A 22,736-nucleotide genomic window follows, 5' to 3' on the forward strand; every position below is an offset into this window, starting at 1 on the left:
GCTAGGTGTGTGTTTTGTGGGGAGTTTGTTTCCTTTTTTCCTTTTTTTTTTTTTTTTTTCTTTCCCCACTCTCCTGGCTTGGAGGGGCCATCTCATTTGTGGTTCCTCCACGGTGGCCGTTGCCTGCCCAGGAGCCGGCGAAGGGCGCGCAGGTGCTGCTGGCCGCGCTCCGGTGGCTTTGGTTTCTTGCCCGCCTAGGCTAGTTCTCCCCTCCGGCGTCTCTGATGCCCGAACAAGGCCCCAGAATGAACGGTTTCTCGCTGGGTGAGCTGTGCTGGCTCTTCTGCTGCCCGCCCTGCCCCAGCCGCATCGCTGCCAAGCTGGCCTTCCTGCCCCCGGAGCCCACGTACACGGTGCTGCAGCCCGAGCAGCAGCAGCAGCAGCAGGAGGCCGGGGCGGCCGCGGGCACCCCGCCTGCGTCGGGCACCTGCAGCCTGCACCTGAGCGAGCGGGCGGATTGGCAGTATTCGCAGCGGGAACTGGATGCCGTGGAAGTGTTCTTCTCCCGCACGGCGCGAGATAACAGGCTGGGCTGCATGTTCGTACGCTGCGCGCCCACCGGCCGCTACACGCTGCTCTTCTCGCACGGTAACGCCGTGGACCTGGGCCAGATGTGCAGCTTCTACATCGGCCTCGGCTCCCGCATCAACTGCAACGTCTTCTCGTACGACTACTCTGGCTACGGGGTGAGCACTGGCAAGCCCTCCGAGAAAAACCTCTACGCAGACATTGATGCAGCCTGGCAGGCCCTCAGGACAAGGTAAATGGATGTTGGGGACAAGGCATTTCTGCATCTCCATTTAATCCTGATATGTTCAGTGCCTGAACAGCTAACCTGCAGAGAGGTGGAGGGAAAGGGTCTGCAGAAGGTTGAGCTGTTGGAGGTGTCACCAGGTGTTCATCAACCATTGCGGTGTTATTTGATGCAAGGTTTCATTCATTAAGAGGATGCTCAAGGTTTCATTCTTGGACTTTTCTGAATTTAGGGTCAGTCAACCATGTTGTGTTGTCAATTGCTTGACCATTGACTCAATATCCACTGCAAACTGGAGGTTTTCTTAGTGCGCAGGTTGCAGTTGAGTTTGCAAGGTGCAAAAAACCTCTCGTTCAAGATTTTGTGTTGGTGTAAATCTCACTTACCATTGTCAACACTTAAGAGTTAACCCAGTCAAACCAAAGCATTGACTGAATTTGGTGGTAGCCTAGGCTAGTGCTTCCTAAGAACTGCTGGCTTTCTGTGATGCCTCTGAATTATCACCCAAGCCCATAGGGATGTCAAACATCTCTTTTGGCAATCAAATATCTATTGTCAAGTTGGCTGGGGTAGTGGGATGGAAGAGGAAGGTGTTGCCAGGTGGAAGTAGAGCTGGGGATCCCTCCAGGAGGAGCTGCTGAGGTAGGTGACATCCAAAGGCATGGAAGAACAATGAGAAGATACTGTCCAAGTGTCCAAGCAGCATGACAAGTAGGAGCACAGGGTACCTGTGACTCGTAGGACTTCCTGAGCAGAGCCACTGCCTCTGACGTCCCACTGCAACTTTCTACCAGCTCTTGGCCTCTGTTGACTCTTCTGTTCACAGAAACCATGAGCTTCATTTGTATAAATGGTTCTTAAACTGGGACCTCACAGATTTTTATACCTTGAAGGAGATAACGTTTTAAAAACCTTGAACTGCTGCAACAGGGCAAGAGAAGAATTACGGATGTTTTCTGTTCCTGGCACTGGGATTGTGGGTGAGCTTGCCCTGTGTGAAATGAGTATTTAATGTCTGCTGTGCCTGCCTCAAAAATAGTGACAGGAGTTGTTACTAATTTGATAATTGGCTTTTGAAGGATCCGGGAATTGGTCAGTTGTTGAAGCCAAATGACTTTTGACAGTGGTCTGACCAAGCCAGGTTAAGATCGTAAGGAAAATCTTACCTGAAAGTCTTTAGTGAGTAAACCAAATTCTGGATTTATTTCCCAGGTCCTACAGAATTCAAAGAATATAGATGTTGCTGAAATTTAAGTAATATATTTTAATGTGAATAAATAATTCTGATATACTTCATCCAGAATAAAGGATCAAATGCCCAATGATGCATATGTGTGCTGTAAATAACCTTTAAGGGAGGAAAATGCTGTGAATAAATCAAACCTGATTAATGCTTGTCCTTCATTTCTGTGCTCTCTCTATATCTCACTTATTGCTTATTTGATGAAAAATTTCTCATGAAAGTTTATTAGATCTCTAAGTTCCTTCACGTCTGGTTGAGCTGCTTGTGTTTTGACAGACATTTAGTATGTGTTTAAGAGCAGTGAAGATCCAGAAAGCCACAGTTCCTTCACATCAAGTCTTTAAGTCTGACAGAGTGGGCAATCCCAACATGTGTTTAGTTTTGAGGGGATTGGGCTCCTTCTGTTAAAGGAATGACTGGAGGAAGTCTGGTCATTTTACATGAGTCATTTCTGTGGTTTATACAAGATGTAGGTTCTGTTCCCTGCTAGCTGCTACCTTGCTGTGTTTATACGTCTCAGGTCTTAGTGCTGTTTTGAGCATCTTCCTAGAGTAGTTGTGTTATAATTGGTAGGAATTTTGAGGAGCTAAAGGAAATACTTGAGTATTTGAGGTGTTCCGTAAAGGTTCCAGTTACTGTAAAATGTAAGCTTTTAAAAAATCAATAGAATCTGTTCTCTCAGATGATTTTCTTCATAGCAAGTATGAGCCAACACAATAATCTTTCTGCTTGTGAATTCTCTAACATGAATGTTGCAAGGTTTTGTTCATTTTTAGCTCTATTAATAAATCAGTGCAACTTAGAATTAAGTGAAAGATTCTACTGTAAGAATGCAAGTCAGATTTGTGATGTAAAATGTCATATTATGCCATTTGTTACAGTGATTCAGTTGTCACTTTGTGTAGCTTGTTTGTATGTGCTTTAGTTTTTAATGCAAATTCCTAATTTTTGCTCTGTAATCATGTGGCAGCTAACTGTAATGCAGAGTTAAAAGGGAAGCCTTAAAATAGGTCAAGTTCACTATGTCATAGAGAAACAGTTATCTGTGTAAGTTCTGTGGGAACCTCTTGTTCTGAGGCCACCAGTCATTCTACCTGGTGGCAGAAAGAATCATTAAAATGCTGGAAGTCTTTGATTTTTAAAATTATTTTTAAATTCTACCTGTGAAGTGCAACTGATCTTTAGCAAATATTAATTTTTCATTACATTTGTAGAGCTGCCCCAAGTAAGGCAGGAATTAACTGCACACTAGGACAAAACAGCTTGCTGCCAGATTTTTGAAATGATAATCAACTGACTGGGATTACAAATATGGTTGCAAATTCTTGACCATACTGTTCAAGTTACTCATTTTCCTGACTGCTAGCCAAATGATTGTTTCTCCTTATGAATAGTGCATACTCCTAACTAGTAATTTTACAAACTGGTAAGTTTGGTAGCTGCCTTTCAGAATAAGAAAGGTATTGATATGTTCAGCTGTCTAACTGTAGCAATGTTACTACTGTGAAATGACATAATTAACTGTAGGAGCTATTAATAATGGATGGTAAATAGTTTAGAATTTAAGCCATTTTAGAAACCTTTTTTCTCAAATGCAATGTTTTGAAAGAATTTATAATCTTTGTTGTTAGGGTTATTTTATTATTCACGGTGTTGCCTCCCTCTCTCCCCTTACTGGTGTTTCCTTTGCAGTTGAAGTGTTGCAGTTTTTCATTTAAGCAAAATCAGGAAACCCGCCTAATTGGATTAGTCTAGAGTAGTAACTAATCTGCTGAGGTTGTATCGGTTTAGTCAGTCTCCATTCTGATTTGCTAAGTGGCTACAGTTTCCTAGGTAGTAATAGCTTGAGTGTTTGTTTTTCTTTTTTCTCGATTTATCAGAATAGTTCATTTCTAGTTTGATTGTCATTGCAACAAAGTCTTTCATTAGCAGCATCTTGCCATGTGTCATCTAGTCTGAGTTTTCTGGACAGAGTATTTCAACACTAAGTTGACATGAGGTTTTTGTTCTACATAGTCTCTTGAAACCCTCTTAAAGATTTAGCCTTATTTGCTTCCCACTCAGGGTTGCAGGAAGTGTTTAATTGACCGACGTGTAACATGCACACTGGGGAAGGTTGCGAGGGCAGGAGTCCTTGTTTGTTAAGAGACAAATATGAAACATTCAGCACCTTCCCAAGACGTTTTATAGCAGGAATAAACTCCCACACTGTGCATGCTTCCCTATGGGTGTAATGGAGATGTCCTGTTAATTTCTGTTACTTTCAGTGTAGCTTTCCAAGAGGATTTCTGCGCATATTTTATTCTCTCACTTGCTATGAATCACATGACCTTTCTACCACTGAACTTAAATATACTCATTTTATGAAAAATACGCTGGCAGAGACCATCATGTAGCTGTGGTTTACGACTTTCTACTGCATATAGATTAAGCATTGAAACCACACAAGGACATGTGTAGTCCTCAGGACAGTGCTGGTTTTGCTAATCTGAAAATTTTAGAACTTTGTCACCATTCAACTTAGTGATTTCTCCAGGCTGCTAATGAAGTGTCTGCTACTGCAAGTGGGTATTCCTCAGATAAAAATGGGAAGTGGAAACAAAGGGCTTTTGGTACAACTCAGCAAAGTAACTTTGTTCGATAGCAGAAGGCTGTGCTGGGCTGAGTCATAAATTCTGACTTCTGGGTTCCACTGTGTTTCCTTGTTCACGGTTTACTACCTGGTAGGCAAGGTTAAATGATAGGTAAGCTGTAGGTAATGAGGTTTTTCCAACAGTGCATCTTAAGAGCAGAGTGAGGCTGAACTTTTTTGTGTATTGCCTTTTACTGCAGTTGTTCTATGTGACGTTTTTTCCATATTCTCTCAACCCACAGCAGACCCTGTATGCTCTAAATATGCTTCTCCGAGTCTGTCACAGGTGTGGCTTCTTAAAAGCATCCGTGGATTTATTTTTTTTCTGTTACAGCTATCATTAACTATAACAGGATTTTCCTTTCTTCATTTTAATAATGGTGATGTTTGCAAAGTTGCATGTATTGTATACTCATTAATTTTTAAAGAAACTGTTTTCTAAAACTTATTCCAGCTACCGTGGTCAGTGCTACAAGCAAAACTGCATGCAAAGTTGCTTAAAAATAGAAGCCTGTAAAACAGTCTCTTGTCATTGTCTGCACAGGGAGCGGCGGCGCAGTCGGATGATGAGCAGCCCAGGGACAAATAGCAACAACTGTTTAAAACGGGTGCTCTGATGTTCAAAGTTATCCAAAATGTTTAGCGAGCTTTGGTGTCACCTTACATAGATGAGTCACTGAAGTACGAGAAAGTAGTTTTGCTAAATATTTTCCTACTTCTGTCAGGACTGTAAGATCAAAGCTTGTTTTAAAAAACTGAAGTTTGCATTGACAAGAGTGCTTTGCAAGTGCTGCTGTGTTTTGGGAGGATGAACCTTTGGGTAACTATAGTTGTTATCCTGGATGTAGATAGTCCTGAAATTCAGCAGCCTGAGCTGGCCATCTTATTTTATCCTACCCTATAGGAGTTATAGGCCTGGCTCGTCATGTAATCAGAGCCTTGTCCATAAAGGATTCTAGAGGGATGCATCATTAAAGTCTGTGTGCTGAAGCAACTCAAGATTTTCATCTGCTTCTAGTGCCATGTGATAGATTAACTTGTATGTGGAAAACAAAGGCAATCTCCTTCCCTGTCTCTATCTGGATAAAAACTCATTACGTGTGCCTGTAAGTATAAAAACAAATCCAACAAGTCTCCTCCTTCCAAAAAAGAAAACAATTAACAATGTTAGGCAGCGACCTGAGGTTATAAGTGCCATGAATAAATTATATGAGGAGTAACATTTAAACTGCCAAAAGGGTCATCTGGCAGCAGTTGGTTTTGTGGAGAAAACGTTGACAATTTTTGAGCAAGTGAATGGTTCCACACTGAGTGGAGAAAATGGACCAGGGGAGTTACTGGTTTTTCAGTTCTATGCTGCTTCCTCACAGGAAGATACAATAGTACAAAAGAAATGCTGAGCAATTAGCAGTTTGGGGCATAAAATAGCCGAATTGCATGTTTGGTTTTAAGATGAGCTTTGCCTAGGGGAGAGGAAAATCTGGTTATAGTAACTTCTACTATTAAACTCTGCCTCAAATGTATTTTTAAGCAAAATATAAGGAAACTAGTGCCTCAAGTTGCCTTCTGTATTGGCTTTAAAACCAAGAGTCCCCAGGTTGTGTGGCACTAATAAGTTAAATGGAAAAATAATATTGCTTTTATTTTTTCCCCTCCCTCTAAAGCTGGTAATAAATTTAATGAATAACTGACATTCCTGTCTACCCTCCCTCACAAAAATAGATGAATTACAAGGCTGAGCTGGGAGTGGTTGAAATGCATTGGATATGTTCCAGCCAACCTGCTTATGCATATGCCAGGTTGGCTTTGCCAGTCAGCTAAAAGGAGCAGAGTTTTGGCAGGAGAGACCTTCAGATGCCTCTGCATTGAGCGGAGCTGAAGGCACTGCGACCACATGCCCAATGAGGGGCTCCTTGCAATTTTCTGAACCTGGGAAAGGCACATGCTACATTTGTTGAACTGCAGTAGTTCTAAATTATTTGTCATGTAGTTTTGAGCTTACATTGAATGTTCTATCTCTCAAACAACAGTTCTGTATGGACTAAAGTACAGTAATTGGACGACCTGTTTGAGTCTGTGGAAGTAAGTATATAGTGGAGAATTGAAATCACCAGAGATTGATACTTAAGGCAGCAAGAAGCCCAGCATTTATTAATCTTTTAATGTTGTTTTCCTGTTTTGTGATATAAAACTAAACTAGTACAACTTGCAGAAAGCTGGTGCAACTTTGAATGTACAATGGACTTTCCGATCTAGTCTAAATGGTGAAGATGCAAAGCAAATGTATTTGAAGGAAGGTCGAGCTTTGGGCCTTAGCTCTAGAATTCTGTGCTGATATTTTTAATAAAGGGAAAGACGTGGATGAAGTTAGTGTTTTTGTTTGGTTCTGGTAGTGTAATGCGCTGGAGAAACATGCACTGCATTTTTATTCATCAGTAACTTTTGACAGTAGCAAATCTCACTTCTAGCAAAGGTAGAATTGTTGCAAAGGGAGGGAAAATTGAAACTAGGGTGGAGATGGGCTGCCTGGGTGAGGGCAGGTGTGCAGAAGTTAGCACAGTTGTTTGGGTGTGACGCAGGAGCTTAGCAGTTAGAGCTAAACTTAAAGTTGTAGCATTTTGTTCCTGTTTGAATAGAAAGGACCAGGTTGTGAGTAGGCAGTTTCAGTGATTCAGTAAGTCTTTCTTCCCTTGACTGCCTGACTTTTGGACTTTCAGGTGAATGACATAAGTAGCTGCGCACTCAGGCTGGCCTCTGGTGAAGCTGCGTTTCATTCCTGTTGCCAGAAGGAGCATTTTGTTGGTGTTTTGTTTGTGTTCCAGGTTGTGTGAGCGCGTGGGGTGTGTGGCTTGTAAACTGAGCAAGCGCTGAGTAAACACGGAGGAATGAAGATGCTTTTAATAGAGGGCTAAGAATAAAGAATGGGATGAATAGTACAGAGTATCAGCTTAAGGACCGAGCACGTAATTCCTTATTGCAAAGGCTGCTTTGAGAAAACCACATTCAAGCTTCCTCGCGAAGCCAGGTTGACTGCCCACAGTCTCAGAAAGGTGCAAATTCAGGCCAGTTGTGTAGTGATAGGTTTATGCTGGTGGTATCAATTTCCATGCCTATATTTTTTAACAAAATGTTAGTTTTGTAGAATAGAAGTTTAGTGTTATATTGTGGTTGGATTTGCTGCCTGGAAGACCAAGCATTGCAAAGAAGCAATGCTGCTGAACAGTAGGATCTGTCTTGATTTTCCATCCCCTCCTGCCTCTCTTGATTTATTTGATCTTTATAAGCATTTCTGCATCTTTGGGAAAGCCCCTACAATCATGGAAATATATCCATGAAATCTTCACAAAAATTTCAAGTAGGGGAATTCTGTGTGGGCTTCTAAATGACAAATGAGTTTGATGTGCAAAATAAGATTTTAAGTTAGTGCATTTGTCTCAAGTCCTGAGGAAAACACTTAAATTAGCAGTGTTCCAAGTATTGCGCCTGTGTGTGTGTGTGTGTGTGTGTGTGTGTGTGTGTGTGTGAATTTATTGTAAGAACTTCATGCTGTTCCAAAAGTAATATTGCTTATAGGTTTGGTCACTTGAAACTGTAAGTACATCTTTGAAAAATGGGATCCAGCACTTTGAAAATTCTGAAAACAACATTTTTCTTTGGAAATGCTCTTGAAATAGTTCTGCTTGAAGTGTTTTCTTGTAATGAAGAGATTATCTGGATGGGTAGTTTGGATGTCTTCTGATAGAGCTTGAAAAACGGTGTTCAAAATCAACAAAGCAGCAAAACCTACTGCATATTCTTTCCAGTGCACAGAGGAACCGACATAATGTTTAGATTATTTAATCATTATTTCATGGAATTTAAGAGTTATTTATTTTAAATTAAACAAGAGCTTTTGGCTGCCTTTGGCAAGGTCATATTAACTGTTGCACAATACTGTAAACTGAAGGTCTTGTAATATGCAAAGTAAAAGAGAAGCCAGTTGTAATATGTGGATTGGCTTGTGTTAAGCGTTTTACATCTGATGTATATGGAACCATTTGTATGTCAAGGGAGTTTTCGAGTGGTTAGCTTGCCTGAAGTGTTGGCCTGGTTTGTTTGTCCGGAGACCAATCTTTGTCCAGTTTCCGTAGCTTTCCTCAACGTCTGGTGGATTTGCACCGCTGGAGGCAGGGTGTTAGCTTCATGGCAGCCTGGACAAAGTGGCATCGTTCTAGAAAACCATCCTGGTTTTGAGGCATATCTTCCAGGGGCAATTTTAGGAAACTCTTGTCCAACTTTGCTACAAAACTAGCAGGGTTTTATAGTCACTTCCCCCCACCAAGCATGTGTGTTGCTTTTTTTAATTTGAAATAAGTTAATTCTGCATAGAATCTGTTTTGGAAATGTCTCTGGGTAATTCTTACCTTGGGACAGCTGGCCAAGAGCCTGTCAGTGGTATTCTCCTCCCCTTAGCCTGAAATGTCCCTCAACTTGCATAGTGAGCTAAATTTCACATTTTATTCACTTTATAGCAGTGATCAACAACAACAACAACAAAAGTCTTGTTTTTTAGTTTTTGGATTTTTTTCCCAAATAAAGGCGTACTTTTAAGGTATGTTGGTATGGAAAATGTTAGTGTTTCAGTCTAGATGTAACCACCTTATCAAGCTTAACCTACTGTAAAAGTATCGAAGTTGTAGGAAAAGGTGGGTCTGGTTTGCTATTTTTATATGCATTAGTTTATGAGCATGTAACGTTTGTCTCATACTAGTTAATAATTACCCTATGACGTCACATGCATTGCAGGAATCGTTTCGATATAGGAAGTTTTCAGAAGTCAGTGCAGTAGATTAAGATACTGAGTGGTGTTTGACATAAAACCTCACCATTATGTCTATAACATTTGGGTTTACACTGAAAATCTACCAGCTTCCAAACTCCTTTTTCTCTGATATGGAAACTTTCTGACCTTCTGCCTGAGCTCTTGCTAATTATTCACATAATGTAATTTTTTTAAAAACACTCATAAAGCCCTGTGTCTACAAAACCAATATGGTTAGTTCTATATTCTGCTTTTATGATTTATGCTTAAAATTAATCTGATACAGAAGCTGTTAACTGAAGGAATACAAGCTCCAATATAGTTGTCTTTCCAATGAAGAGTTATTTTGGTTTGTATTTGTTCTAACAAGGAGCCAAGATACCAGTGGTTTAAAAGATCATGAAGGCCTTGAATATGACTTGAATCAGATTTCTTGTTACAAAAGATTAGGTTGTCATAAATCCTCCATGTTGACCGATGTTTTTTAGAGGATATAGGGGCTGTTAAATCTCCCTAGTGTGAGTTCTTTTCCATCCTTTATTATTCTGCAGAGACTGAGCAAGCTGGTGCCAAATATCCCACCTTTCCAAACGGGATACCCTTCTGTCAAAGCTCATTTAAGAGCTGTAGTCCCTTTTGCATGTGGCACTGAACAGGCACTGTTGACATAAATAGAACCTGACATCTTCTAATTATCTCAGGAAACTACCCTCTCCATCCAAAAATCCACTTTAATAAAGATCGTGATGAAGAGCACTTGACCTAAGTATCTTGGATGTTGCTTATCTGGATGTTGTCCTGAACTAGTTGCATTTCAGCAGCTGGAAAAAATAAATCAAAGATGCTTATCTCTTCGGACAGTCACGGTAATTTTCATTTTTTTTCTTTTTTTTAAATTAATAAAGCAAGTGTCATTTTGGAAAAGAAGGCAGTGCTGGCTTAAACCTAGCTTGTCTTGTTTGGATTTTAAGGAGAAGAAAGACTGGATTTAAAACCACTGATTTGATACTCATTTTTCTTTCTTTCACCACTCCCAGGATTTCTGAGTAACAGTCTAATGTGAGCTCTGTTTCTTTTCTGCCTTTCACAGTAATATCTGATCAGATTTTCTTTAAATCGTTTTCTTTTAAAATTCCACTTAAATATTTCTATTTTTCTTCTTTCTTGCAGGCTTTGTAGTACTAGGAGGATAGGAAAAACCATTCATAAAATGTAACTGCATGGAGGGCACGCGGTGATGAAGCCCAGCAGTGGTTTGTAACTAACAGCGCGTTTGTTATGGAACGGCGAAGCTCCCCATAGGGAGAAAGTTGCCATCCAAACTGGCATTCGTCCCTTATGCAGACATTAATATACCTCCTCTTTCTTTCTTTACTGTGCTGTTATCTTGTATTTCAAAAAACAAGCACTCCACCAGCACAAGACTGTTCTTTATGCTGTGCTGGTTTATAGTATGCGGTCGAGTGCCAAAGTGGCACTTAGCTGACTTGATAACGTTTCTTCCTGCATGACCAGTTGTTCGCGGTGATCCCGGAGCACGGTAGGGTTTGGTTCACGGGGCTGCGGCGCAGGGAGGGAGGCAAACAAAACGCTGTGAACGTCACGGTCCGGGAAGCCGGTTCCGACCTTTAGCATCAGGCGGAACGAAGCACCCGAGCGATTGCGTTAGGAATTGGTCTTGGCCCCCAGCTCGGTGCTTGTGCTGCTGTTGGAGCAGCTGTGAGATACTGCTAAAAATCCTCCTTTGAGGGAAAAGAAGTTGCCTAGAAAGAAAGCTTTCAACAGATTGATTCCAAAAGCTATTGGTCCTGCTAGCTGAGTATAGTGTTAGTGGGAAACAAAATTTGTCATCCTGCCTTTTGACTCTCTTTAAAACCTCTTGATTTGGGCAAAATGCCTTTTACTCCATAGTACCAGGGATGATGCTAAATATTGGATCTTCTCTCAGTATTGAATTTTCTGGAGTAGATATGTGGAAGTTATAAGAAAGCTAATGCATTTCTGAATGCGTAGATCACAGTTACTGCTGATTTCCCCTTATTGAAATGTCTATTTCTTAAATTGGCATCTATTACTTAAATATCACTAAATTTGCTGATAATAAATATGTTCGTGTACAGTTAAATACAAAGTTTCTGTGCTGCTTTAGTAAATCACTCTTTTGGTCCTAAGTTGTCTTACTCCTAGGGAGCACAAGGCAGGCTTGGGAAGTGCTTCAGCTGAACACACAAGAAGAACTGGGACTTCAGGCTAAATTTTAATGTACTCAATTTCAAGTAATATTTACTGAGAAAGGGGAGAGGGATTTAGCCTCTGGGTTTGTGAAGATAAAAGCTTTGAGCAGGAAATTCGATTTTAAGCTCTAAACCAGTTATCTGTGGTCTGCTGTTTTAGAACATCTGGTGCTGTTAATCCTGGTGATTGCTGTATAATTTTTTAACCAACTTGGCTTTATGTTTGAGTGAGTGTTACTGGCACCTTAACATTCAGTGCGTTGAAAGTTCCCTGAAAGAACGAACATGCACAGGAGGAAAATGAAGTGTAAAATAGGATAAGCTTAAATATAGTCTGGCTAATGCATAGATTCTGTGGAGCAACAGGTCTTTAACCCTGGTGGGCTCGAGTCTGTCTGTACTTGAGACAGGAGTGGAAGAACTTGAGTATCCTTAGGAATGACATATAACTTCCTGTGTCTGTAGGATTGCAATGTAAATGATAAGAAGCCTTAAGCTCCTTTTTTTTTTCTTTTTAAATTTTATTTTATCTCCTGTATCTATCAATACACCTTCTCCTGAAAGTAGGTAAGAAATTACCTGTAGTCAGTATCAGAGAGGAAAATTTTTGTAACATAAAAAGTTAATCTTTAACATCAGCGTGAAATGAATGCTTAATGTATGCTTATGTGTAAAGGCATTGCTTAAGCTGCTGTTTGTGCCCTCATTTCTGTAACTCCCTGTAGCTTTCTTCCATTAGAATATTTCTATAAAGTCACTCTTAACTCTGAGATTGGGTTTTGAGTACCACATCGAAAAAGTGTAAATGTTAATGAATCTAATTTAAAAGTAATGGTGACAAGGTAATAAATGGTGAAAAACAAAGGAATGCCAAGATTTTTCTTGTTTTTGAAAGGATATTCAAAAAAATCTTTCTAGTGATAGATTGTTTTCATGAAGTGATCATCTTCCATGTGGCAGTTATCACTTTGGGTATCCTATTAATAATATTTAAAGTATCTAGATGAAAGTATGTAATTGAGAGAAGGCAGGAGATATTCATCAGAAGAGCAGTGTGTCTCTGTCAGGCCATGAATATTCTCCATTTCTCTGAGCACAGATGCTTAAGTGCTGACAGTCTCACTGATAAAGCTGGGGGTGTTTGCAGCGCTTGGGAAATTGAGATGAGTTTCCTCTGGTTATTTGGGTGTGGGGAAGATAGAGGCTGCAGTGTTGCTTACCCAAGCAGAATGCCTTCCCATTTCTGCTTCACAAGACAGTGCAGGTGCAGTGGAAGTGCAGGTTGTTTTCATTTTAAATCCAAAGAAAATAGTGTCTGCCTTGTTTAAACCTATGAAGATGGTTACAGAATAGCTCAAAGAAACATGAAATATTTCTGAAGAGTTCAAGAGGGTTGTCCAAACAGGATGCATGAGCTCCTCTACACCAAGCTTTTGCATAGAGTCCTTAAATACGTATGTCAGATAATGCATAACTTTGAGAGAAATTCAGTCTTAACTTTGTTTGCACTTTTATGGTGAATGAGCATATTAATGTAAGTGTATAGAGAAGGGAGAAATCCTTTGCCAGCTGAGTCATCTTGATACAATGATGGCTGATAAAATATTCATATAATGGATACATATATCAGTTACATATATCAGTAGCCAGTCCTCTTTAGGCCAGCTCCAACATCCTCATGATTTTTGTAGCAGGCCCCCTCTGCCTTTTTCTTCCTCCACAATTCCTTTCTGTCCTCTCCTTGGCCTCTCTGCCTCTTTCTGTGGGAGATTTGCAAATCACGACCTGAGCTCTTCTCATGCTTTTGAATGAGAAGAAATGATGTAGCCAGTTTGTCTGCTCATTCTTGAGTATTTTCCGTTCCAGCTCACACGTTGTCCTCTTGGCTTTGGTGTTCTGTGTAAGAGGCTGCATGCAGGTTTCCAGGGATCTTGGAGGAATAGTGTGAAAATGGCTTTAACTTTGTCCCCTGAGATAGGATTTTGAAATACGAGTACTTGCTTTGTTGTTGAGTCCGTTCAACTGTTTCTTTCCATTGTGGGCACAAAAGTGAATTTGTTTTACCAGCTTGTCTTCTGGATATAGTTCGGAATAAACGATTTGAGGAAAATGCTGTACCAGTGATATACCAGTGATATATGACCAGTCACTGATATAACTTGCAAGCTATTAAATATGAACCATACAAAAAAAATCTGTTCTCATCACCTGAAAAATAAGGATCTTGGAAAAACCTACAGATGAAACAACTTTTTAGTTGGAGACAGAAGCCTAAATAAAAAGGCAGTAAATAGGTGGAAGAAAATGTAAAAGAAAGGCAAAAATTAAAGCAACAGTAAAAAGTACTTTCCTTTTATTTCAGTGGTGGGACTGAGCAGTTTCGGGACACAGCCCTATATGAATGGAAGTTTCTGAATCTTATAAAAGTCAAAGCTGATTACTTTTTCCTCTCAAGCCTCCCAGAAGCCGGGTGAAGACATGTAACCAGCTACTCAGAATATTTGTCTTCAAAGGATTAATCCCAGCTTCGCAAACCATTTAATTCCTCTGTCATGCAGGTTGGACAGCGCTTTCCAACTGGGCGATTCCTAGCACTCTTCAGTTTAACAATTCTCTTCCAAAAAACACTTTTATATTTAAGAGAACCAAGACAACTGCCTCCAGAAGCACTTAGGTGTACTTCTGTCGTATGATCGTTGTATGCTGGCAGTGCCTTTCTCGTTAAGCTGCAGCGTGTGCAGCTCGTCAGCGGTGCCAGCCTAGAGGCGTGATGTTTTAGGTGAGGTTTGGCGCTGGGATTAAGGGTTACGGTTAGGTTCGTTTCCGTGAGTAGGTTTGTCTCCTGAAGGCCGCTCGGCCAAAGCTGGTGTCAAAAACAAGCTGTAGGGTGAATCGAGGCACAGGGGCAGGGTGGTTGCTGGATGTGCCCGTGCACTGATAACTGTAATTCCAGAAACTGCAGCCCATTCTATTTAAAGAAAATGGGGTAGTGCCATTTTCGTCTTGCCTGATGTGGACTGCAGCCTTCAGCAGCTCTTCCCTGCGTTGTGAGGCCTTCCTTTGCCGGAGAAAGGGAGACACCTTGGAGACGGGTCGAGCAGGAACCACCGCGCTGCCTTCCAGACAAGGAGCCTCTGCTCATGATACAGGGCCCTAGGACTTGAATAAAAATGCCGCTTCCAAACAGAAGGACTTTGAGAGCAGGGAGTTTGCTGCCTTGGGGCCCACGAAGCCGCCAGGTCCCGCTCCAAGGCCGCTGAGCGGGATAAGTGCCGAGCGGCCGCCGGGCTGGGAGCCGAGCCAGGCGGCCTCGGCTCACCCTGCAGCGCTGCCGAGCCTCAAGGAACGGCTCGGAAGGCACGGGATCGGAGGGACCGGGTAACCACGCTTCGTATTTGCGCTCATTTTTTTTAAATGCCTGAGAATTGGAAGAGACTTTTCAACAACAGTTAATCTGGGTGAAATGACACACATTTCTATTACCTAAAATCTATATATAAAAGCACCCTTTAGGTACATGGAGATCACCAAATCTTTCTTGTTCTTCCTAAAAGCCTGTATAGGAGCACAGTTTTAGGTCTTATCCTATTTTCTGCTTTTGAGTGTAGAATATTCAAAACAAAATGCAGGCGTTTGCAAGGCTGTAAGAATTGCCATATTCTTAAATGTTACATTTTTGAGTGCTGGGAGGATTATGGCCATTTGTGTCACCTCTGCTGTACTGGGAAACGTGCAGTGTGATGTATGCAGCTTAAATCAAAATCCCCCAGCAGATTGAGGTGGGCATGAGAGCTGGGGGTGAAGATAATGAATCTTGTGCACGGAGATGCGATGGCCTCGGCTTCACTGGGCGAGTAACAGAATTTCCTCTGTCCCTGTTAGGTAAATGTAGTGCAGAGACTGGCCATATGGATTTTCGTATACCAGTTACAGTAAAGAGTATATAATGGAATGTAGCTGGCTGAGTTCTTGTGAATTATTGATGCTGTGGTCGATACAAGTAGTTCTTAGTGTCCAGTCAGGTTTCCTGGCTTTGATAAATAAAGCTCAGCTTCTGTCTTGCATGGTTCTGTGCTAAAGCACATCTTAATTAAATGCAAGATACTTCGTTAGACTAACTCCAGTGCTCTATTTTTAAAGTATCTGGAGTGAGAGATTTGTTTTAGCATGTCATCTACCCGCTGTGCCTTGGGACTGACTAGTATAAAGCAAGGCTGCTCTGAGAAAGTGCTTTGGAAGCAAAGCAAGTGCAAGGAGAACAGAGCATGTGGGTATCTTCAAACCTGACATTGTCATTCTTTAAGAGGAAATCTTTTTGCTTTTGAATTTGCAATTATGTCTGTGTTGCTATGTTGAATCTCTCTCCCTTTCTTGTAGTGCTCGTGAGAGGTTGGTGATTTTGGGGTGTTTTGAAGTTGGTCTTTAATTGCAGGATACCAAGGTCAGAAAGCTGCGCTTGTTCAAATGTGATTTTAAAAACGCTTTAAAAATGTGAAAACTGATGTCAGTATAACACACATCAGGCTTAGAGCCTTCATCTAGGGATACCGTTGTGTTCTTCTCGTGGTTTAGTAGGTTAACTTTTCATATTATGTAAATTGACTCTGTCTTTTTGTTTAGTTTGGAATTATCTTTTTTTGCTTTTAGTTTGAAATGATCTTTTTTGCTAGATTTGATTTTTTTATCTATGTAACCTGCTGTGATAAGAGGTGTTACCTTTATCTGAAGTTCTTCTCTTAAAACAGAAGTTTACTGAAGATGGTGCAAGTGCCCCATGTAACAGCTCTCCGTGTTTGTCGTGTGCTTGCTGTTCTCTGGTGCACCTGTATGTTGGAGCATTTTCAGCAGGGCTGTTCAGTTGCAAGTAATTTATGCGTTATAGAAATGTAAGCCTTTTTAGCAGAAAATATGCATAAAGTCAGAGAACTGAGCAATTAAGTCCTGCAAGGACTACACATACAATATTTTGTGAAAGTTAGAGGTAAAGCACAGTGTTACTGCAAGCAGAAGGCAGCATTTTGTGCCTTTGGAATAGAATAATTTGTTCATGACTTCCCATGTTGTTTCTGACATGCTCTCTTGATCAGTTAAGATCTCTATCAGCAGGTAAACTGAAGAAAAACACTAGGGGATTCATTTGGGAAACTGCTCCCTTCCTCTCGCTACATGAATGCACACTGAATATTCATGTGTTGTCATTAATTACATCACTGTAAACAGTGGAAAGATAAAGTTTGGAGACCTTAGCCATAGCGTTGCTAATTGGTGTTTGTGTGAAGAAAGTCCAATTTTGCTTCTGGACCTTCTCTCAATATGAAAGTTCATAGAGGAACCGTACTTCAGTAGTTGTGTGTGTGTTTTTTTTTTTTTTTTTTTTTTTTTTGATATCAGTGTGCCCATGGGACAAGTTCATGCTTAAATTTCAATGCATGTTTAATATATTTGTTATTTCCTCATATCTTAAGCGATGGTGCTGTTGGGGGGATATAGAGGTCTCAGTCCTACAGGAGCAACTGTTCTAAATCTGTATTTTTGTAACAGCTACTTTATATGAGCTACACTAAAGAACAGTTTTCTGTGAACAAAACAACAAAAGGTAGTATTCTAGGTCATTAGAGTAAGAAATTAGGTTATAAACACTACTAAATTCTCAATGCAAGAGAAAACAAATGATTTCTTACTAGGTAGCTCTTAAAGCAAAAATTTTGCAAGGAGAGGCTGCCTATTTTTGGCCCATTCTGCTTTACGTATCACATTTTTGCCACTGCTCAGCTAGCTTGGAAGGGATTTCTGCCAGAATGCTAAACTGCAAAAGCCATCTCTCCCATGCCGTCAAATATATTTTATGCTTTTATGTTTCCTGTATCTTTCCACTATTTCAGAAAAATGCTTTGAAAATTCTGAATGCAGTCTGAGTGCACTTGAATGATCTCTGCTCGGAGATCATTAGCAGTAAGTGGTGATGTTGATAGAGCCCAAATTTTGAAGAGCAGAGGAAAGTCTGCAGACCGGCCGTGCTACCACCATGGGCGGCCAGGCACTAGGACAGTGTAACCTTGCTCAGACTCTGTGGAAGACCAGCATGTGGGAGCGCTGCTGTGGAGTGGTTTGAAATCTTCCAATAAAACTGGGCATTCAGTTGTGTCTGGAGATACTGTTGAAGCTGGAAGAAAATCAAGGGAATGGGTTTACCTTTTGCGAGTACTTATTATTTGCTCAAGAGTCCTGAGCAGAAGATTTACTGCAGTTAAGGAAAGCATGTAACACCTGGAAGCATAACATCTTCACCAGTCTATGCTTAAGGATAAGGAACATGAAGTAATTTAACACACAGCTGCAGAAGACAGAGCTGAAGACCTCACATGTCATCTGATATTGCCAAGGCAGGACCAGTTGCCAGTAGCGACTGTCCTGGCCTGTGATTCTCACCTCTTCATTTGAAGCTGGTGAGAACATGAGGTGATGGCAGTCCCGTGTTCCTGCTGGCCAGTCCAGTAGTGCTTCTTCTCTGCCTCTCTCCTCAAACGTGATGCCCGAGAGGAGAGTAGACTGCCTGAGAGGCAGTAGTTTGGGAACGAGCATCTCCTTGCCCTTCCAACAAGGAAAGGACTAATCTCTGTCTCAACACCTGACGCATTTCAATACTATGTTTGCAGTATGACAAATCCCTCTTGAACTTGTGATCAACCAAACCAGTTCCGTGCTAGCTCAGGGATGGGCAAGGCATTGGATTCAGTTGTGGCTGAGCAGTGGTACTATCCAAGCTGATTTTCTGCTAGTGGTGTTATAGCCGTGTTGGTCTGAGGATGTGAAGATTGGTCACTAGAAATGACTGTTCGTAAGATCTAAGCAGGAGGAGAAGAAGGGTACCCACCTGTAGAGTGACTTGCGTACCCAAAAACCTGCCTGTCTCTCCCAACACCCCCTGCTCTTTTGGTCTAAGAAAAGGTATTTGTTTGTTGAGGCTACTACGCATCATGCCCTCAGGGCTAGGTAGTCAGTTACACCTGGTGCGTCACACGGATGAAAAAATAATCACAAAAAGAGGAGGTTTCTTAGCTCTTTCAGTTCGCTCTGTGAATGCACAAATGCCCATGGCAGTTACAGCTCTTGAAAAGAAGCAGTATTCGAGTGTTGTGGGAGGTTGTGATTACTGATATTATGGCTGCTCTAAGACTTGCATGACTGAGGCTGTGCTCTTAGAAATATATCTGGTTAGCAATTAGCAATTGTGACAACTAATGCCCTAGTTTCACAGTTTTAGGCTTCTTTCCAATTAGATGTGGTAGGGAACAATTCAGCAATTTAATTCAATTAAAATGTAATTTCATCAAAGTTTTTACCAGAAAAATGCCATGAAAGAGCTTTTATATTTTTATATGTTTTTAATCTACTCTAGTTGTTTAGGACAAACAGTCAGTGCCTTTACTACTCAGCAGTTTGTAGATCATCTCTTTTTTGCCGTGGTTGATTGAACTCACTAAATAGTGATATTTATTATCCTAGAAAAGGAGGTGGTTGAACTTTGAGCCCTGCTCTCAATATTCGATAATATATATATAGCTGATTATCACAAGGAAGAAACCAAGCAGCAGTGATTCATGCTTTGGAGATAAGTAAGTAATTTTGGCTGTGGAAATGGTGAAAATTATCTTCCTACAGAAGAGGCTAGAGGAGGCCAAGTTACTTCTGTTTGATCCATTTATTTAGGATAAAAGATGTGGTACATCTGTAGATTACTGCTATAGTCACATAGTCCAGCAGACCTTTATTACTGTGGTATTTGCAAATAGGGAACTTGCAAAATTGCCATTAACGGGGTGTTTTCAGGTGTCATGGAATAGCTGATAATGAAGTTGCAGAATGAGCCATATTAGTACTAGTGTTATCTCAATAGCTTAACCAAATGATGCTCATATTTTCTCCAGACTATATGGGAGGCAGTAAATCACTAGAAATAGTACCATCAAACTGTAGGATTCCTAGATGCAGTGTTTCTGGCAGTCATTTAAATTGTTTTGAGTGTGAACACATTTGCAGAAATATTTTTATGCTCCTGTGACAGTGTGTTCAGATATATGCAAAAAAAAAAAAAAAAAAAAAAGTCTTTTTCTTTTTCTTGCAGTTTCATAAGCCAGTATACTAGGCAGGCTTCTTTTGACTCTTACTGCAGTGAAAATGTGAATTCAGAGACCACTATGCCTGAACTTCAGTTCCATAGCACTTATTCTGAGAGCTGAATGGGAAGGAGGAAGAGGAGAAACATCTTATAATTTAGAGTATCAACCTTTATTCTGTTCAGTAAAGCACAGACTTTTTAGACCTGCATTTGTGTGAATTCAAGGAAATTAGGTGAGAAACTAGTAAAGGGATCTTGTATGCCAAGGTTTCCTGTGATTCTTGAAATAAGAATTATTTTCCCATTTGACAGTTAATGTTATGGTTAACACAAAAATCCTTAATCCAAGGCCTTTCTGTCATTGTTGGCATTTATGCTGAAAATGTACCATGTGATTTCTGTGGTATTTTGGCCTAGTTGCTGAAAGTGGTGCCTGCTGAAGCATGACATAAAATTTGGTGCTTTGCTTTTATTGTGTAAATAATTTTCAGTCATATTTATTGACCAAACTTCTCTTATTGTTTTTTGAACATGAGATTAAGCTGTGGAATTTTTGTTCAAGACACGGCCCATATTATGGGTTTTGCTTGGTTGACTTAATGTTGTTATGAGGAAGAAGCTGGTCACTTAGAGCTGCCTACAGGTTTAGCAGAAGCAAAACACTAGGTCTCTGCAGCACTGTGATATGGGTTTTTTGCAGTCCAGATGCTTCAGGACTTCTCTGTCTAGATAGGACTACTGGGACTGATTTAATAGCTTGAAGCCACTGTTGTGCTGTTAACTGCTGTACCCATGTTCTTCTGTCCATGCTCTGCTTTCCAGGTGATGAGGGAATGTTAGGACAATAAAACCCATGAAACTTCAGCACCAAAAATGTCTGGGGTGGTTAACTGCAGTGATTCAGTCTGCCTGAAAGCAGCACTCATTAATATGGACTTAGCACCTTTGAGGACTGGCACAGATGCTAATACTCTGGCTGTGACCATTGCAGGGCTTTGGATGTAAGACATGTCTGTCATCCCTGAGCAGCTCTGGCCACTGACACTTTCAATGGAGAAAGAGTAAAAATAGCAGTGTAAACCTCCCCTCCGCATCGCCCAGAAGTGAACTCCTGAAAGAAAAATAAGTATTCAGCATCTTATGCTCATGTGTTTTATGGCCATTCATGGTTCTTGCATATCAGACATGCAGAAATCTCAGGCACTTTGCAAACATGACAGATACTGTAATTCTGGCGGTATGAGGACACTGAGGCATGGGGAGAGATGTGGCCCTTCGCATGACCACGCAGCTGATGGGACTGAACTGGAAATGACCGTCTGCCTTCCTAACTGTGCCCAGACCTCCTGGATGATCCCAGCCTTCCCCCTCCTGTTCTCCTGCTGTGACCGAGATCTCCCATTCCTCTGCACAGGAGCGAGTGCCAAAGTCTTGGAAGTGACACAGCTGCCTTCAGTGACTTTCAGAGTACAGTTTGTGGTAGTGTAAGGAGGCCAGAGTTGCTCTAAAATGCATGTTTCCCCCGATGGTTATGTCGAGGTGGTAACGTCTTAGCTAGAGCTGGCGCGCAGGGGCTCGTCCTGCACGCGTAGAGCTGTCCTGCTTGCGAAGGCAGCTGGCTTGTCCGCGGGGGATGAAGTCCACAATCCACATAAGCTACTCAGGGCTTATCGAGAGTGGACAAGGTTGGACAGCTTCGCCACCTGGCATGTATTTGTGGGTAGGGAGAAGAGAAATGCTTTCCGGATGGTTTTTATTGTAGTAGTGTTTTTCTCTTGTTTGTTTGTTTTTCAGTTTTTCAATAGTTGACTTCTGGTCAAAAAAAATGGGCTCCCTTCAAATCACCTTTTTGCATATGCTCCCGATAGCTACTTGAAGTGCTTCCTATTTTGCTTTTCTTGAAGGCTGGTTTCTGAATGACACCTGCTTGTTTTGAAGCTGGTCTGGATAGACTCAACTTGGGTCCTCGCGTCCCTCCCGGGAGCGCTGTGTTCACAGAGAGCAAAGCTCACTTGTTTCAAGATGCTTCAAAAAGGATATTTTTAGCTCTACTGTTTAGCTCATGGAAGAACTTTCTTCCTTAATAGGAGAGCAAACTGTAACAGAATTCCTCTGAAAAGTCTCTCTCGCCTTTATGACACGATCTTCACTTTTTCCTTTTCTTCTGGGCGGCTTCACGTTCTCTTTCATGGCTTTCTTCTCGTGCATGGCTACTCTTCGTCTCCTCTCTTCTTGCACTTTCCATATGATGGTGGACAGTTCAGAAGAATCTTTTAATACTCGAAAGGAGTTTACGGAGAGAGGGGAAGGGGCTCAGACTTTACTTTAAAAAGATACTATCTTAAAAATAACTCCTGGGTCATTTTGCACTTCACTTAAACCAACAGCTCTTCCAGAGTCCCAGGCTGAGCAGCATTTATACAGAATAATTGTACTACAGAGCTAGAACTTTGTTATCCCCTCAAAACACCTTGTGCACATCAGTTGCGCCTGGACCTTGCTTAGGAGTTGTCGTATGTCCTTTGGCCCTGCAGTAAATAAATCTTATGTGTCAATGTCTTTACTGATGTTTGTGATGAGCTTGCTGTGTCCCATCCCAATGGGTGATGTAATGGTAATGAGCACAGAAAGATAAATTTGTTTCAGTAACTGTTCTATTTTGAGAAGTCTATCCCTAAATCAAACAATCTGAGAAATGTTTTTACTTGCCTGTTAGCAGTAGTATGAAGTAGAAAAGATATTTTACTGCATCTCAGGCTACAATGTGCAGTAAGACACCGTGTTGGGAGATACTGGCAAAACTGCCATGTTGACTTTCCAAAGTGTTAAATACAAATAGTTAGAATTTTCAGTGATGCTAATCTTAAATCTAGAGATTTACATTTTTTAAGAAATGTTTTAACTGGTGTACCGTGAAATTGAAACTGTCTTGACTTATGTTTCTGGAGGACCT

At 41.1% G+C, this 22,736-nt stretch overlaps 1 protein-coding gene across 1 annotated transcript in view; it reads left to right on the forward strand.

Moving 5' to 3' along the window:
* Window positions 1-213: 213 nt before the first annotated feature.
* ABHD17C (abhydrolase domain containing 17C, depalmitoylase) overlaps window positions 214-22,736 on the forward strand; it is a 29,493-nt gene continuing 6,970 nt past the window's right edge. The window contains exon 1 of the mRNA XM_088539794.1: window positions 214-760. Coding sequence (XP_088395920.1) covers window positions 225-760 — 536 coding nt within the window. The 5' untranslated portion in view covers window positions 214-224. The remainder of the gene's footprint in view (window positions 761-22,736) is intronic.

Source organism: Tinamus guttatus, unplaced genomic scaffold (genome assembly GCF_059628265.1).
Source record: "Tinamus guttatus ecotype Peru unplaced genomic scaffold, ASM5962826v1 Tinamus_guttatus_pri_ptg000004l, whole genome shotgun sequence".
Classification (NCBI taxonomy): Eukaryota; Metazoa; Chordata; class Aves; order Tinamiformes; family Tinamidae; genus Tinamus; species Tinamus guttatus.